We start from the raw sequence: 19,826 nt of genomic DNA on the forward strand, positions 1-19,826 counted from the left end.
GTTTATGCAGTGGCATGGACTCCAAAGTGGCAAAGGTTAAAGCTGTGGGAATGACTCATTAACCCTCTCAATTATGCAGAACTTAAAAATAAAATAAGGATATCATCTTAAAAATTACTTTAACCATTTCCTGCTTACACCTTAAAACAAAACTAATTAATATGTTTCCATACATGTTAATGTAATGTACTGGGCAGCACAGTAGCATAGTGGTTGGCACAATGCCTTACAATACCAGTGACTCAGGGTTCAATTCCCACCGCTGTCTGTAAGGAGCTTGTACTACATGGGTTTCCTCCCACAGTTCAAAGACATACTGGTTGGTAGGTGAATTGGTCGTTGTAAATTATCCTGTGATTAAATTGGAGGATTGTTGGATGGTGCAGCTTGAAGGGCCGGAAGGACCTTATTCCATGCTGTTTATCAATAAATAAATAAATTTTGATTAGCCACAATCATTGCTTGTGCTGAATTGTGTGGATTATCCTTCCCATTGTGAAGTCAGATCAACAGTACAAAAACCATCTTTCTTTGTGCCAGGTTCTCTTGCTGCCCCCTGTGGTTCCCATTCCATTGCCTGTATTCACTTTCCTTCAGTTTACCTTTCAGCTTCTTGATGTAGGACAAATGAGGCAGCACAACAGAGATACAGCAAACGGCTCTGAACAATGATGTTACTTCCTAAAACTCTGCCATAGAAGAGCTTTTTTTTAAACCATATAACCATATAACCATCACAGCACGGAAACAGGCCATCTTGGCCCTCCTAGTCCGTGCTGAACCCTTAATCTCACCTAGTCCCACCTACCCGCACTCAGCCCATAACCCTCCACTCCTTTCCTGTCCATATACCTATCCAATTTTACCTTAAATGACACAACTGAACTGGCCTCTACTACTTCTACAGGAAGCTCATTCCACACAGCTATCACTCTCTGAGTAAAGAAATACCCCCTCGTGTTTCCCTTAAACGTCTGCCCCCTAACTCTCAAATCATGTCCTCCCGTTTGAATCTCCCCTACTCTCAATGGAAAAAGCCTGTTCACGTCAACTCTATCTATCCCTCTCAAAATTTTAAATACCTCGATCAAATCCCCCCTCAACCTTCTACGCTCCAATGAATAGAGACCTAACTTGTTCAACCTTTCTCTGTAACTTAATTGCTGAAACCCAGGTAACATCCTAGTAAATCGTCTCTGCACTCTCTCTAATTTATTGATATCTTTCCTATAATTCGGTGACCAGAACTGCACACAATATTCCAAATTTGGCCTTACCAATGCCTTGTACAACTTTAGCATTACATCCCAACTTCTGTACTCAATGCTTTGATTTATAAAGGCCAGCGTTCCAAAAGCCCTCTTCACCATCCTATCTACATGAGACTCCACTTTCAGGGAACTATGCACAGTTATTCCTAGATCTCTCTGTTCCTCTGCATTCCTCAATGCCCTACCATTTACTCTGTATGTTCTATTTGGATTATTCCTGCCAAAATGTAGAACCTCACACTTCTCAGCATTAAACTCCATCTGCCAACGTTCAGCCCATTCTTCTAACCGGCATAAATCTCCCTGCAAGCTTTGAAAATCCACCTCATTATCCACAACACCTCCTACCTTAGTATCATCGGCATACTTACTAATCCAATTTACCACCCCATCATCCAGATCATTTATGTATATTACAAACAACATTGGGCCCAAAACAGATCCCTGAGGCACCCCGCTAGTCACCGGCCTCCATCCCGATAAACAATTATCCACCACTACTCTCTGGCATCTCCCATCTAGCCACTGTTGAATCCATTTTATTACTCCAGCATTAATACCTAACGACTGAACCTTCTTAACTAACCTTCCATGTGGAACTTTGTCAAAGGCTTTGCTGAAGTCCATATAGACTACATCCACTGCCTTACCCTCGTCAACATTCCTTGTAACTTCTTCAAAAAATTCAATAAGGATTGTCAAACATGACCTTCCACGCACAAATCCATGCTGGCTACTTCTAATCAGATCCCGTCTATCCAGATAATTATAAATACTATCTCTAAGAATACTTTCCATTAATTTACCCACCACTGATGTCAAACTGACAGGTCTATAATTGCTAGGCTTCCTTCTAGAACCCTTTTTAAACAATGAAACCACATGAGCAATACGCCAATCCTCCGGCACAATCCCCGTTTCTAATGACATATTAAAGATCTCCGTCAGAGCTCCTGCTATTTCTACACAAACTTCCCTCAAGGTCCTGGGGAATATCCTGTCAGGACCCGGAGATTTATCCATTTTTAAATTTCTTAAAAGCGCCAGTACCTCCACCTCTTTAATTGTCATAGGTTCCATAACTTCCTTACTTGTTTCCCACACCTTAGACAATTCAATATCCTTCTCCTTAGTGAATACCGAAGAGAAGAAATCATTCAAAATCTCTCCCATCTCCTTCGGTTCCACACATAGCTGACCACTCTGATTCTCTAAGGGACCAATTTTATCCCTCACTATCCTCTTGCTTTTAATATAACTGTAGAAACCTTTCGGATTTACTTTCACCTTATTTGCCAAACCAACCTCGTATCTTCTTTTAGCTTTTCTAATCTCTTTCTTAAGATTCCTTTTACATTCTTTATATTCCTCGAGCAATTCCTTTACTCCATGCTGCCTATATCTATTGTAGACATCCCTCTTTTTCTGAACCAAATTTCTAATATCCCTTGAAAACCATGGTGCTCTCAAACCTTTAACCTTTCCTTTCACCCTAACAGGAACATAAAGATTCTGTACCCTCATAATTTCACCCTTAAATGACCTCCATTTCTCTATTACATCCTTCCCATAAAACAACTTGACCCAATCCACTCTCTCTAAATCCCTTCGCATCCCCTCAAAGTTAGCCTTTCTCCAATCAAAAATCTCAACTCTAGGTCCAGTCCTGTCCTTCTCCATAATTATATTGAAGCTAATGCTATTGTGATCACTGGACCCGAAATGCTCCCCAACACATACATCTGTCAGCTGACCTATCGCATTCCCTAACAGGAGATCCAACACTGCCCCATCTCTAGTCGGTACTTCTATGTATTGTTGCAAAAAACTATTCTGCACACATTTCACAAACTCTAAACCATCCAGCCCTTTTACAGAATGAGCTTCCCAGTCTACGTGTGGAAAATTAAAATCTCCCACAATCACCACCTTGTGTTTACTACAAATATCTGCTATCTCCTTACACATTTGCTCTTCCAACTCACACGCCCCATTAGGTGGCCTATAATACACTCCTATCAGTGTTACTGCACCTTTCCCATTCTTCAATTCCACCCAAATGGCCTCCCTAGAGGAGCTCTCTAATCTATCCTTCCAAAGCACCGCCATAAGATTTTCTCAGACAAGCAATGCAACACCTCCTCCTCTGGCCCCTCCTACTCTATCACACCTGAAGCAACTAAATCCAGGAATATTTAGTTGCCAATCACACCCTTCCTGCAACCATGTTTCACTAATAGCTACAACATCATAATTCCAGGTATCAATCCACGCTTTAAGCTCATCCACCTTTCTTACAATGCTCCTAGCATTAAAATAGATACATTTAAGATACTCTCCATCTCCTCCTCTCTTTCCATCCCTAACAATGCATTCAAATTTATTATCCTTTTCTTTCTTCTCCCCTACATCTTCGGGCTGAGTGCATCCCTTCTCCATCACCTGCCTTTCCTCCCTCACACACTGTCTATTTACTTGCTCCACTGGTGAACTAACCTCCTCTCCCATAGTCTCCTTAAATAGTCTCCCGCCCCCCCCCCCCCCCATCTTACTAGTTTAAAGTCCGCCCTGTAGCCCTAGCAAACCTCACCGCTAGGATATTGGTCCCCCCACGATTCAAGTGTAACCCGTCCTTCTTGAACAGGTCACTCCTGCCCCAGAAGAGGTCCCAATGATCCAGAAACTTGAATCCCTGCCCCCTGCTCCAATCCCACAGCCACGCATTCATCCTCCACCTAATTCCATTCCTACTCTCACTGTCGCGTGGCACAGGCAGTAATCCCGAGATTACTACCTTTGCGGTCCTTCTTCTTAACTGCCTTCCTAACTCCCTATACTCTCATTTCAGGACCTCTTCCCCTTTCCTTCCTATGTCATTGGTACCTACATGTACCACGACCTCTGGCTCTTCACCCTCCCACTTCAGGATATCTTGGACGCGATCAGAAACGTCCCGAACCCTGGCACCAGGGAGGCAAATTACCATCCGGGACTCCCGGTCACCTCCACAGAAACGTCTGTCTGAGCCCCTGACTATTGAGTCCCCTATTACTATGGACCTCTCTCTTCTAACCCTACCCTTCTGAGCTACAGGGCCGTCCTCTGTGCCGGAGGCTCAGCCACTGTCACTCCCACCAGGTAGGCTGTCCCCCCCAACAGTACTCAAACATGAGTACTTATTGTCAAGGGGTACAGCCACTAGGGTACTCTCTAGTACCTGCCTCTTCCCCTTCCTGACTGTAACCCACCTATCTGCCTCCCGTGGCCCCGGAGTGACCACCTGCCTGTAACTCCTCTCTATCACCTCCTCACTCTCCCTGACCAGGCGAAGGTCACCGAGCTGCAGCTCCAGTTCCCTAACTCGGTCCCTCAGGAGCTGCAGTTCGGTGCACCTGGCGCAGATGTGGACGTCCGGGAGGCTCGGAGACTCCAGGATCTCCCACATCCGACACCGAGAACAACAAGCTGCCCTCACACTCATACCTCCCAAATAACTGAAAATACAAGAACTAAAAGATAAGCCTACTGTGCCCTCTTCCGCCTAAGTCCTCTGAGCCCAAGCCCTACACTCTGCTCCCGGCGCACTCCGCTGCCCGCAAACGAAGCTGCCCTCTTCTTAAGGCGGCGTTCTTTATATATCTTCCCTCCTTCCCGAGCCTCCTTCACGCGCCTGCGCAGTCCCGCCTCTCAGAACTCCGATCTGAGAAGCAATTGGACAATTTGAAAATGGTCGCCGCCGCACTTCCTCTCAAGCCTCGCTGTCCTCTTCCAATAGCTTTATATCAAAAGCTATTAGAATTAGTTAGCTATTAAATTTTTGTTTTCAAATACCTCTACTAGATTTTAAAATTATTCATATAGATTTATATGATTTTAAAATTAATTGTATTTAAAACACACAATAATTTAAAAATTCCCAAATGAATGGAGCCACTAGCCCTCACTAGTAACAAACTGAGATGGGATGTGAAGCACATCCTGATCCTCTCAAAGTTCAATTTATTATCAAAGTACATATATATTATCGTATACTATGTTGAAATTCTTTTTCTTGCAGGCATTCACAGAACAAAGAAATACTTCAATAAAAACCTACACAGAAAGACTGACAAACATTGAACATCCAAAGGAGACAAACTGTGCAAATACAAAGAAAGCAAATAATAAATAAATAATAGCAAGAGCATGAATTGTAGAGTCTTTGAAATTAAGTCCATAGGTTGTGGAATTAGTTCAGTGTTGAGGTGATTAAAATTTACCATCGCTAGTTCAGGAGCCTGATAGTTGAAGGGTACTTCTCACTCTTCAACATATTGTTCCTCTGTTGCTGGGCATGTGGCAAGTACAGCAAGGAAGGAACAGTCATAAAACGTTGGTGTCCACCCTGCAGCTCGTCATGAATTTCCACCTTTCACAGTGTACTCTGTGACTGGCTGAGTGAGCATAACTAACAGCTTACTTTGAACTATTAGAAAATAGTTATAGTATAACTGTAGAACCAGATCTTGCCAGAGTTCAGCATGCATGTTGCATCTTTAATTTTAAAATTTAGCTCTGACAAGGACAAAGTAATCATGAACTGAGTTTTGTAAGCTCTAACTTTTTAGAGGATAGAATGCAGGATCTCAAGTTCAAGTTCAAGTTTATTGTCATCAGATTGTAGATCTATACAACCAAATGAAACAGTGTTCTTCCAGACCACTGTGCATTCACAATATGTGCATCACAAACAGCACATAGAATTAAATGTTACCATAAACAAGTTAATAAAATAGAATTCAAAATGCATGTAGTGCACAACAAGGGTAAACAGTAAACAGTTTGCTGTACTAGTGACGAGAGCTCAGTGGTGGCAGGCTATTTGTTAGTTTGACTGCCTGATGGAGGAAGCTGTCACACGGTCTGGCAGTCCCAGTCCTGATGCTCCTGTACCTCCTTCCTAATGGTAGTGGGTCAAAGAGATTGTGGGATGGGTGGTGAGAATCCTCAACAAAGCGTTGGGACCTTTGTCTACAAATCTCCTGGTAAATGTCACAAATGAGGCTGAAGGAGATCTTGATCCTCTTGTTAGTTTTTACTATCCTCTGTAGGCCCTCGCTAACCGACACCTTGCAGTTTCCGAACCACACAATGATGCAGCCAGACAGGACATTCTCAATGGTGCTCCTGTAGAAAGTTGTAGAATGGGGGTGGGGAGCCTTGCATGCTTCAATTGCCTCAAAGTGTAGCTGCTGCTTTGCCTTCTTGGCTGGTGAGAGGTGTTGTAGGTCCAGGTTAGATCGTCTGTTATGCTCACACCAAGGAACTTTGTGCTCTTCACACTCTCCACGGCAGAGCCATTGATGTGCAGTGGACAGTGGTTGACCTGAGCCTTCCTGAAGTCCACAATCTTCTCTTTTGTCTTGTCCACGTTGAGACTCTAGTTGTTGTCGAATGGTGCAAGAACAAGCCCCTCTGCCTCATCCTTGTTGCTGATGAGGCCAACCACTGTAGTATCATCAGTGAACTTGATGTGGTTTGAGCCCCCGAACTGAAGGGACCGTCCTGATCCCGAAGCAGTGCACGAACCTCTGCAGTCAGCCATGGTTTCTGGTTTACCCTGGTCATGTAGTGTCTAATCAGGGTAACATCTTTGATGCATTTTCCAATGTAGCCAGTCACCGATCCTGCCATCAGTGTTGACGTGATGATTGTAGGTAGCTGCCTCCCTGAATATGCTCCAGTCTGTGCTTTTGAAACAGTCCTGCAGTGCTGAAGAGGCACTTTCTGGCCAGGTCCTGATCTCCCTGTGGATTGATTTGACTCATTAACCAGTGGTCTGTATGCAGGGATTGGCAAAATTCATATGTGGTCTGAGTATCTGAGGTGAGGATGTGGGATAGCCGTGTAGTCTCCATGAATGTTGGTATAGACCAGGTCTAATATACTCCCTCCTCTGGTTGCAAAGTTGACATGCTGGTAGAACTTTGGCAGGACTTTTTTTTAATTTGGCATGATTAAAGTTGCCAACAACATTTGGGGTTGAGTGGCATTAAGGTTGCAGATTGCATCATGGAGTTCCTGTAGCGCTTCCCCAGCAATAGCATGGGGGGGGGGGGGTGGTATAAACAGCTGTAAGCATAGTGGCAGTGAACTCCCGCAGTAAAGTAGAAGGTCCTGCACTTCACCATTTTAAAAACTCTCTCTGTGGTGAGCAGTAGGCCATTTACATGGCATAGCTCTACATAGCATGACAAAGGGATGAGTCATGTTTGTGCTCAGAATGAAATTACATTACATAAAGAGGTGCACCTAAGAGAATTTAACCAAAACTATCATGTCTGAACTTGAAGAAGGATGGTTAATATCTCTTCAGTATGAAGTACAAGTTTATCTGGTGCTTAAATTTTTCAGTCAAATCAAAGAAGCACATTTTGAAAATACAGGCAGGATGAATGTTCGGTGGTGCTGTGAGGGGAGTTCGATTGAGCTGTATCATCCAGCAGGTCTGGTGGTCCCATCATCTCCATCAATGCTTTGAGCAAAGGAATTTAACATTTTTTGGTAATTGAAATTTGTATAAATGTGACATAATTGTCTTAACCCCAAGGCTTGTGAAGGTTCTAAAGAGCTGCCATGTTTCTGAATCAGCACAAGTGCTTTCATCTGACACTAGACACTAGAACACTACAGCACAGTACAGGCCCTTCAGCCCTTCATGTTGTGCCAACCCATACATTCCTTTAAATAAAGTACTAAACTCACACTACCCCGTAACACTCTATTTTTCTTTCATCCATGTGCCTGTCCAAGAGGCTCTTAAATACCCCTAATGTTTTAGCCTCCACCATCATCCCTGGCAAGTCATTCCAGGCACCCACAACCCTCTGTGTAAAAAAAAACTTACCCCTGATGTCTCCCATAAACTTCCCTCCCTTAACTTTGTACTTATGCCCTGGGAAACAGATATTGGCTATCCACCCTATCTATGCCTCTCATAATCTTGTAGACCTACAGGGCTTACCTGGCATATTTTCTTCAGAGACATGAAGTTGGAAACTTTATTTTCCCTGAATAAAATGTCAAGAATCTGCTGCAGGCAATGAAGATGGAAGTCATTAAGTCTTTGTTCAGCAGCTGTATTTATATGCAATAATATACAGGGCAGAAGTAGGCCATCTGGCCCCTCAGACCGTCATTTATTACAGTCATGTCTGATCTATCCCAGCGCCCAGCTCCTTTTCAATAGTGCCGTACCTATTTCACTGCCATTCACACAGTGCAAAGAATCCATATCTTTCTAGTTCAGTATCTTTCTCCTACAGATGTTTGTTGTTCCTTTCCTGTTTATTCTTTCATTATGCAAATTGATCCAAGTTGTGACTGCCTTTCCGTCAAGTACATTGAATTCCTTATCAAGAGAAATGTCTGTCACCATGGATCCACAATAGGAATACCCTTTGACCATATTTTTAGTCTGATCACTGATTAAAGCATAAAATCTTGACCCATGACCACAGTTTCGATTATCAATTGTTACTCTGTTATAATGAAAATATTTTAAAATTTGTTCCTTGTCCTTTTCTTATTCAGCAGCAAGAGGTATTCACAAACATAGGAGGCACTGTGTATATGTTAGAAGTTTTAAGAACTTATTAGAGTTTATAAAGAATTAAATAGCCAACCAGTGGTGTAGTGGCATCAGCACTGGACTTTGAGTTCAAATCTGGCCAGCTCCCAGCATGCTTTCCATTGTGCCTGAAACGTCAACAGTGCTTCTTCCTATAGATGCTGCCTGGCCTGCTGCGTTCCACCAGTATTTTGTGTGTGTGATGCTTTCCATTGTGCTGGGTTGAGCATTGAGCCGGCAACTCAGCCGCGTTAAAAAAATGTCAAATTCTATGGACACAGCAAAAATGCTACCTGATGCGCCACAAGGCACAAGAAGGAACAACAACAATAAAGAATTAAATACAGAAGGAAAGAAAAACCGTGAAAGAGACAAGATAATACTTATCAACCAACCACTAAACTACATTACACAATATACTACTGGAAGGAACCACAAGTGTCCCACAGCCGTTCCAGTCTCTCTCTTTATCTCTATCTCCAGGTGGTTCTCACCACCCTCATTCACCCTACTCTTCTCTGCCCCTCAAATTCTGGCCCCTTGGTTGTGCCCAGATTTCATTGCCAGAAGCTGTTGGAGAGGTTGGGTGAGAGGCAAAGCATTTGCTTCAGTAGGCTTATGCTCAGTCAGGAGACAGGTGATCACAAACTCAAGCATAGGCAGGTATATTACAGAAGGAAAGAGAGACAGAGATTTAAGGAGGGAATTCCACAGTTTAGAGCCCAGGGAAAATGTTGAAGGCACCATTGAACAATGGTGATGTAATTAAATTTAAGGATACTCAAAAAACCAAGATTTGAGGAGCGTAGAGATTCAAGGGTGTAGGTCGGAGATGGTTGCAGAGATGGAGAGGGATAAGACTTACAGATGGTGATGGAGATGTCTATGGGGAGCATTTCTTCTTTGTTTAGTTCATAGAATTGCTGCCAAAGGGGTAGCTGAGTGAGGGATGGACCTATTTGGTTTTGTCCTTTACCTCCTTCTCCTTTCCCTCTTCCCAACTTTTCAGTGAAAACACCTCTCTTTAACTTCAAGAATAAATTTTTCCATTAAAGTGCAAGCATTGTAGTCTGAAAGGTCTATTCCTGTGCTGTACTGTTCTGCATTCTATGTTTAAAAATACACACGAGAAATGTGCAGTACATGGCTTTCTTTACATTCATAGTGCATTAGTCTGTACATTTGTAGAGTTTGCACCTTCTGTATACACAGTACCATTGAACACGTGGGCTCTTTGGATGACACAAACTTCAAGAGTTTGAGAGGCTTTCACACAGGGCTTCACCCCTCACTGTCCATTGGCAGCAAGAAATTAGACTGTAGTCCTTCCCTATGAAGGCTTTCTGTTGTCTACACTGAGCTTCAGTGCTTTGCTCAGTACATAGTCCTGCAGCTTGCAATTTGCCAATTTCCAAACCTCGAAGTGAATTTATTATCAAAGTACATACACTGTATGTCACTACATACAACCCTGAGATTCAATTTCTTGTAGATGCACTCAGTAAACCCAATAGCCATAATAAAGTCAATGAAAACCCACACCAACAAGACGAACAAACAACCACTGTGCAGAAGTCAGCAAACTGTGCAAATATAAAAAGAATTAAAAGCAATAATAATAAATAAGCAATAAGTATCAGGAACATGAGATGAAGAGCCCCTGACAGTGAGTCCACAGGTTATGGGAATATTTTAGTGATAGTGTGAGTGAAGTTATCCCCTCTGGTTCAAGAACCTGATGGCTGAGGGGTAATAACTGTCACTGAACCTGGTGGTGTAGGTCCTGAGGCTCCTGTACCTTCCTGATAGCAGCAGTGAGAAGGTGGCATGACCTGGGTGGGGGGAGTCCCTGATTATGGATACTCTGTGAGGAGGGCTTTACCTGTGATGGACTGGGCTGCATCACTACTTTCTGTAGGATTTTTTCCATTCAAGGGCATTGGTGTTACTATACCAGGCTGTGATGCAGCCAGTCAATATACTCTCCACCACACATCTATAGAAGTTTGTCAAAGTTTTAGATGTTACACCAAATTTTTGTAAACTTCTAAGTAGAGTCACTGCTGTACTTACTTCATAATTGCACTTACATGCTGGACCCAGGACTGGTCCTCTGAAATGTTAACACTGAAAAATTCAAACTTTTAGACCCTCTCCACCTCTGATTTCCTTGGATGTGGACTGGCTCATGGACCTGGTTTCCCCCTCCTGAAATTAATAACCAGCTCCTTGGTCTTGCTGACATTGAGTAAGAGCATTTCAGCATTCCCTTCTGGATATCTTGTACTGGAAGACCAACAAGTTTCAGGCTGATTAAAGTGCATCTTTCACCAACTTGATGATCTTCTGGCAGCATTTGATGTTTGTCTCAAAGTGTGTCCCTGGGAACAGCCAGCAGGTCAGAGAGTCCTTTGTTACTCAGATGCTCAGGATGAATCGGGGCAAGCACCCTTGCATCCTTTGCTAAATCTTTGCAAATGCACGATTGTCTCATCCTTATCACAGCTGTTTTGAGTCAACATGTGTTGAGATGAGGCACCAACTGTGCAGGAATAATCTGACAGGGAGGGGTCCTTCAAACTGCCAGCCAAGAGAGCTCTTGGTACTTATTGGTGGGTTGTGACAATGAGTTATACTGGCAGTTAGTTTTGATAGTCTGCTTGGGAAACCATCTCACAAGCTTCTCCCGAAGATCGTCAATTAGTCGTGACCGAGAGGCTTGTCGGTTCCTGAGATCCTGAGACCAATAGCATCTGGCGCTTAGCTCTTGGTAGGGTCACCCCTGGCGGTAAGGGCAAAGAGCGATCCAACAGAGACATCAATGGTGCAGCTGGAGGCAGATGATGACACATCACAAAGACAGTGAGGGCAGAGGAAGGCTGCAGCAGTGAAGGGTCCCCAGTCATCTTGCATTCCATACCACTGGACCCTGACTCCGATCTGGCGAGGACTGTGCAGTGGCTGCCCATACATCAGCCTCCCACATTAAACAAAACACGCACAGGTGTGCTGCATTAAGAATTAACCCTTTGGGAAGACCTTATACTCGACTCAAGTGATCACAGTACTAGCTACAGCCCACACTACCCATCATGTCCTCCTGAAAGGCCTGCATGATGATCCATGCTGACCACTGGCTGATACACAGTTTGAAAATGTATAAAGTCACAAGGCAGGTGCAACTGTAAGTGATTATTGCAAGGGCAGGGCTCTGTAGCCTGGGACCTCCTTAGGAAGCCCCGTTTAAGAAAGAGCTGCATTCATGCATGGGTGACCCATGTCATCTGCAGCCCAATGGTGAACAACAGGATTTCACAGAAGTGGCATAGCTGCCTCCGTGTCTAAACATGCTGCATTCACAGAGGACCTTGGAGCAGTTTGCTGTTGTCTGTCAAAGGTGCAGCAAGTGCCTGATTGCTATGTGATAGAATTTCCAGGAAAATTTTTAGAGAATGTAATTTCTGTCATTTACAGAAGGTCATCTGCCCTAAGTTATCTCAGTGGAACAGCAACTTCTGAAAGAAAAAAATTCAGCATAGTATGGCGCATTTGATTTGATTTAATGTTCTATACACCATTATAGGTCTAGGTGTTAGTTTCGTATGTTGTCACCAGCAGATCAGCCTTTTCCTGATTTAAATAAACAGGAACTATGATGGTTATCAGAATGTGCACTTTCAAGAATTAAATTGATTTTGTAGACAACTTTACTCAGCAAGCTGCTTTATTCAGAAAATAATTCAATTGTAGTTGGTGGATGTGTAATACAGTTGTGATGTTTTTGAAATTTTTGGGTTTACAATGAATTGCAATTTGAATGTTCAAAATTGTGCATGGTGTGCATTTCATGTTTTAAAACATTTGTGTAGCTAAAAAGAAATAACATTCATGTATCATTGTTATCCTGTAGCACTTCATAACCAATAAGTTTATTAAAGTTTCATCACTTTTGTTTATAGTCCAGTGCAGCATCTAATTCGAGCAAGGAACACCCTGGTCTCTCTGCACATTCCCCAAATCTATCACTATTTAAGTCACACTTTACCTTTCTGTTTTCCCACCAAACTTCACATTTATCCACGTTTACTGCATCGCCATGTATTTTCCCACTCACTCAATTTGTCCAAATTGCCTTGAAGCCCCTTTCTATCCAAAGGTTTGCCCTTAACCACTCTACCAGTTACCCTCTCAAGAACATTCCAGTAGCTTTGTCAGGTGCAAATTCCCTTCTCAAAATCTTTGCTGACATTGTCTAATCCTTTTGATGATTAATGCACATCTTGTTGACGTACCCTTCAATCATTTTAAAAGGAGCTGCCAACTTGTTAAAAAGTACATCTGTTTCAGCTATATCATATAGGAAAGAAAATGTGTTCCTCTTTAGCCCACAACCAATTTGGTTGAAATAAGCTACTATGTACACTCAGTGGCCAGTTTATTAAATGCATTTATACACCTGCTTATTAATCCGAATTTATATCAGCCAATCATGTGGCAGTAACTCAATGCATAAAAGCAGTCAGACATGGTCAAGAGGTTCAGTTGTTGTTCAGACCAAACATCAGAAAGGGGGAGAAATGTGATCTGAGTGACTCTGACCGTGGAGTGATTGTTAGTGCCAGATGCGGTAGTTAGTGTATCTCAGAAACTGCTGATATGGGATTTTCGCGCACAGCAGTCTCTAGAGTTTACAGAGAATGGTGTGAAAAACACACAAAAAAATCCAGTGATCAGCAATTCTGTGGGCAAAAATACCTTGTTAATGAGAGAGGTTGGAGGAGAATGGCCAGACTGGTTCAAACTGACAGGAAGGCGACAGTAACACAAAAAAACACGTTACAACAGTGGTGTGTAGAAGAACATCTCTGAATATACAACACATCGAACTTTGAAGTGGATGGACTACAGCAGCAAAACACCACACCGAATTTCACTCACTTCTGTTCCTAATAAAGTGGCCACTGAGTGTAAGTTTAAAAACCTCCAAAGAAGTCAATGAAGAGTAAAACCAGGTTTGGTGAGTAATGGAGAATACATGCAAAATGCTAGAGGAACTCAGTAGGTGAGGCAACATGTAGGAAGGGAAATAAACAGCTCTTCAGGCCAAAGCTCTGCACCTGCAGAATTGCTTGTGTCTCTGCATAATGTGGAGTAGCCTGAAACTACTCCATTACCATCAGACACATAAGGTTAGAATTTGAGCATATCTCACTGAATTCTGTTTTGAAAGTACAGTAAGTACAATTAGATGGTAACCTACCTGTATATGCACTGTTAGCGAGAATAGTTAGGGGACTTTGGAATATTGCATCATTGTTCCTATCCATAAAGAAGTCAATATGCTTTTAATACAAAGCAACCTACCCTGCTCTGGTGCAGCATACTTACATTTATATTGCGTAATTGTTCATACTGATGTATCAATCAACTGCACATTATACTGTTTCTGTGGGATCTGAAATCAAATCAGAAAATATTCAACAGCTTCAATGGAAGGAGAATAATTCGTCAGAATTGATGGTGCCATGGTTGCTGCCTGGCCTAGTGTTTCCAACGTTTTCTGTACTTCTCATATAATAGTTGCCCATTTTTAGTGCAAAACATCACCTCTTTGGAGTAGTTTTTCTGTACAATTATTGGAAAATGAAGATTAACCACAACCTGAGTAATTTTTTCTTCCTTTGATACGTGTGTAAGAAAAAGTACTGAGGCCAGTTATAGCTGTGATCAGCTCATTCTGCATAGTTTGCAGATGAGTCACAATCCAGGGATGCTATTGATAATTGCACTATGTGTTATGAACATATTACTCATGTAAATCAGAATCGCAATTAATATCACCAGCATATGTCGTGAAACTTGTTAACTTAGCGGCAACAATATAATACAATACATGATAAATATAGAAAAAAACTGAATTAAAGTATGTATATGCATATTAAATAGTGCAAAAACAGACATTTAAAAAAGTGGTTTATAGCATTCATGGGTTCAATCGGATGGCAAAGGGGAAGAAGCTGTTCCTGAATCACTGAGTGTGTGCCTTCAGGCTTCTGTACCTCCTACCTGATGGTAACAGTGAGAAAAGACCATGTCCTGGATGTTCAACTTGAAATTACTCAGTCTCTCCAGTTAGAAACATAGAAACATAGAAAACCTACAGCACAATACAGGCCCTTTGGCCCACAATGCAGTGCCGAACATGTCCTTACTTTAGAAATTACCTAGGGTTACCCATAGCCCTCTATTTTTCTAAGCTCCATGTACCTGTCCAGGAGTCTCTTAAAAGACCCTATTGTAACCGCCTCCACCACAATCGCTTACAGCCCATTCCACGCACTCACCACTACATAAAAAAACTTACCCCTGACGTCTCCTCTGTACCTACTTCCAAGCACCTTAAGACTGTGCCCTCTCATGTTAGCCATTTCAGCCCTGGGAAAAAGCCTCTGACTAACCACACGATCAATGCCTCTCATCATCTTATACACCTTTATCAGGTCACCTCTCATCCTCAGCCATTCCAAGGAGAAAAGGCCAAGTTCACTCAACCTATTCTCATAAGGCATGCTTGTAAATCTCCTCTGCACCCTTTCTATGGTTTCCACATCCTTCCTGTAGTGGCACGACCAGAACTGAGCACAGTACTCCAAGTGGGGTCTGACCAGGGTCCTATATAGCTGCAACATTACCTCTCGGCTCTTAAACTCAATCCCATGATTGATGAAGGTCAATGCATTGTATGCCTTCTTAACTACAGAGTCAACCTGCACAGCAGATTTGGGTGTCTTATTGACTCAGACCCCAAGATCCCTCTGATCCTCCATACTGCCAAGAGTCTTACCATTAATACTATATTCTGTCATCATATTTGACCTACCAAAATGAACCACCTCACACTTATCTGGGTTGAACTCCATCTGCCACTTCTCAGCCCAGTTTTTCATCCTATCGATGTCCCACTGTAACCTCTGACAACCCTCCACAATATCCCCAACACCCCCAACCTTTGTGTCATCAGCAAATTTATTAACCCATCCCTCCACTTCCTCATCCAGATCATTTATAGAAATCACTAAAGAGTAGGGGTCCCAGAACAGATCCCTGAGGCACACCACTGGTCACCGACTTCCATGCAGAATATGACCCATCTACAACCACTCTTTGCCTTCTGTGGGCAGGTCAGTTCTGGATCCACAAAACAATGTCCCCTTGGATCTTTACTTTCTCAATAAGCCTTGCATGGGGTACCTTATCAAATGCCTTGCTGAAATCCATATACACATCTACTGCTCTACCTTCATCAATGTGTTTAGTCACATCCTCAAAAAAATTCAATCAGGCTGGTAGGGCATGACTTGCCTTTGACAAAGCCATGCTGACTATTCCTAATCATATTATGCCTCTCCAAATGTTCATAAATCCTGCCTCTCAGGATCTTCTCCATCAACTTACCAACCACTGAGGTAAGACTCACTGGTCTATAATTTCCTGGGCTATCTCTACTCCCTTTCTTGAATACGGGAACAACATCCGCAACCCTCCAGTCCTTCAGAACCTCTCCCGTCCCCAGTGATGATGTAAAGGTCATTGTCAGAGGCTCAGCAATCTCCTCCCTTGCCTCCCACAGTAGCCTGAGGTACATCTCATCTGGTCCTGGTGACTTATCCAACTTTCCAAAAGCTCCAGCACATCCTCTTTCTTAATATCTATATTCTCACGCTTTTCAGTCCACTGTAAGTCATCCCTACAAACCTTTTCTGTAGTATTCATTAAGTACCTCTGCTATCCCCTCCAGTTCCATACACACTTTTTCCACTGTCGCACTTGATTGGTCCTATTCTCTCACGTCTTATCCTCTTGCTCTTCTTTTTAAGATCCTCTCGCTGTTCTAACTGGCTGACGTCCAAGCGCTTGCGCAGTCGTGCCTCAATCCCTTCTGATCCCTCTATGAAGGTTGGTTTGTGTTCCCTCATCTTACCCTTCCTGTCTGTACATTGACATCTTTGAAAATAAAATACTAAATATACATTTTTTGTTTCAGGTACTCAAAGATAAAGAATGGCATTCTGGAGTGAGATAATGAAACATCAACAGTTCCTTCCTCGGTTCCAGGAATTGTATGAAAAACATTTCCCCATTGAAGTCAGACATTATCTTGCCGAATGGATAGAGCAACAGCCATGGTCAGTCTGGGCTTACTGTCCAGTTCTGTATTTCTCGCTTTTTTTTTAATCGGGTAATTCTCCCAAATTTCCCACATTTATATTTTCCCCTTGTATATATGCTACTAATTGGTTCATAGATTTTTAGTGTATTTTACTAGAAAACACTAAATTATTGATTTCCAATATCACAGTTGCTTCCTGTTTGGGAACTCTGATATGGTTCATTGCTATTTTGATTAGTGAATAAACCAACGGTGTTTTTCTTGATGGGTGTGTGCTTTACTTCTTCAATACTTTACTGAATAGTTATAGAGTATGTGGTTAAATAGATATGCCCATTTCCAAATCTAAGAGAGGAATAACTGATTGATATATCCTTTTTGAAACAGTATTTTCCTTTCCTGATGGTTAGTATCTGTCACTAAGCTTGATGGATAGTAATTCATCTCATGGGCATGACATGAAGAAGCTCCATTGTTTAAGGTGTGCCTTCTCTGATATGCAGTCACTGGAGCCAATTTATCCATTTGAAAAAGCAGCTGGGGCAGAGTTAGTACAATAAGGTTCTGGGTGGCTGTCAACAGAGCTATAGCTCTGGAACTCTAGGCCACCTTTGCCTGAAATGTTATTATCACATATGTGAACATGGACAGTATTAACAAATATTTTGTCATGACAAGGGAGCCTCATCACAATTATGCCCATTTCTGTTAGTCCTAGTGTTAGAACACTACAGCACAGAAGCAGGCCCTTTGGCCCATCTACTCCATACTGAACTAAATCATTAATCTGTCTATTCCCATCAACCTGCACCCATAGCCCTTCATACCCCATCCATGTATCTATCCAAATTTCTCTTAAATGTTGAAATCAAGCCTGCATCCACCACTTAAGCTGGCAGCTCATTTCATACTCCCACACCCTCTGAGTGATGATGTTCCCCCTAAACATTTCATCTTTCACCCTTAACCCACGACCTTTAGTTCTAGTCTCACCCAACCTCAGTGGAAAAAGCCTGCTTGCATTTACCCTATCTATACCCTGCATAATTTTGTATACCTCTATCAAATCTTCCCTCAATCTATGTTTTAGGGAATAAAGTCCTAACCTATTCAACCTTTCTCTACAACTCAGGTCCTCCAGACCCAGTAACATCCTTGTAAATTTTCTCTGCACTCTTTCAAACTCTTTTACATCTTTCCTGTAGGTAGGTGACCAAAACTGCACACAATACTCCAAATTAGGCCTCACCAACATCTTATACAATTTCAACTTAACTTCCCAACTACTGTATGCAATACATTGATTTATGATGGCCAATGTGTGAACAGGCTTTTTTTATGACCCTATGTACCTGTGACAGATTCCCAGATCCCTTTGTTCTACTGCAATCCTCAGCGCCCTGCCACTCACCGTGTAAGACCTACCCTGGTTGGTCCTACTGAAGTCCAACACCTCACACTTGTCTGCATTAAATTCCATCTGGCATTTTTCACACCAAACATCTAATATTCAACAGTGAATTAGTGAATTGTGGATTCTAAATAATGTAATGAAGTCTGAGTCAGTGAGAGAAGTGTGTGTGTGTGTATGTGAAAAGTTTCATTTTGTCTCTTTTCTTTTAGGAGTTCCATTAACAGAAACCCTTCCCATGAAAGCCTTGCTCGAAATCTATTAGACACAATGGTGTCTGAATTACGGAAAGTAGCAAATCACATGTCATATCCAGTAAATTGCAAGCTGAATGAATATGCAGCTTACTTCAAGGTATGGTGCAGGGTATAATTAAGAGGACACTTGCTTAATCTGTATTTTAACATGATCAAGCAGTAAAGGATTGATGGTAATGGATCTGTCTACATGTTGATTAATTAGCAAGCTGTTTATTGTCTATTTTTTTTAAGATAATCTATTCATTTCCTTGAGTTTCCACCAGCATTACACATTTCACATTCAGAGCATGGGCAGAGAATCTGCTATATTTTTCTCCCTTGCTGACTAATGTGCCGTGCTTAGGTCAGCAGCTCATATTATGGGGTACAAATCTTTGCTTTGCCATTCTATATCACTATCCATTAATCGCCAGCGTACTTTTGCCCAATTTACTAGTTATAACTACGTAACCATCACTGATTACTAACTGGTAGATTAGAATACTCAAATGTATTTACAGGTCATACAGCATGGAAAGAAGCCCTTTGTCCCACTAAGTCTGTGTCAACCATTAAACACTCAATTATACTAATCCTGCACTATTCCCATTAAATCCCCCTAGATTCTACCACACACTAGGAGCAATTTACGGCGGCCAACTCACCTGCCAATCTGCATGCCTTAGAGATATGGGATGAAACCAGGCCACCTGAAGTAGCCCATGCAAACTCCATGCAGATAGCACTCAAGGTCAGGATTGAGACCGGGGTGCTGGAGTTGTGGTGTAGCACTACCGTGCTGCTTGTTTTCCCAGAGTTATGGTCTATATCTACCACTAAGAGAGGGATGAACTTGCTGAAGTCAATGAAACCTAATTTTGAAAGTATTAGTTGTGCACAGATATTGAACTCATCTGGTTTCTAATGTGTCGACAACAAACAGACATGTTTATATTCCATAATGAACTGACATGTTGAAAACAATTCCAATAATATTATTTCCAACATCCATTATTATAATGATTAAAATAATTTTAGTGCATTGGAAGGTTTAATTTCAAGGTTGATTGAATATTCTAACCTAGTGTTCTGTCAACATTTCCCTGCAGAACAGTTCTGCCTGTAG

General features: G+C 42.1%; 1 protein-coding gene across 4 annotated transcripts in view; it reads left to right on the plus strand.

Moving 5' to 3' along the window:
* LOC132384803 (signal transducer and activator of transcription 5B-like) overlaps positions 1 to 19,826 on the plus strand; it is a 161,095-nt gene that overhangs the window by 74,500 nt on the left and 66,769 nt on the right. For 3 of the 4 annotated variants that reach the window (XM_059956331.1, XM_059956333.1, XM_059956330.1), the window contains 2 exons: positions 16,925 to 17,066; positions 18,674 to 18,815. In XM_059956331.1, coding sequence (XP_059812314.1) covers positions 16,942 to 17,066; positions 18,674 to 18,815 — 267 coding nt within the window. In that variant the 5' untranslated portion in view covers positions 16,925 to 16,941. Of the gene's footprint in view, positions 1 to 16,757; positions 16,837 to 16,924; positions 17,067 to 18,673; positions 18,816 to 19,826 lie in introns of all 4 variants that reach the window. The other variant, XM_059956332.1, reaches the window with a different exon arrangement.

Source organism: Hypanus sabinus, chromosome X1 (assembly GCF_030144855.1).
Source record: "Hypanus sabinus isolate sHypSab1 chromosome X1, sHypSab1.hap1, whole genome shotgun sequence".
Lineage (NCBI taxonomy): Eukaryota > Metazoa > Chordata > Chondrichthyes > Myliobatiformes > Dasyatidae > Hypanus > Hypanus sabinus.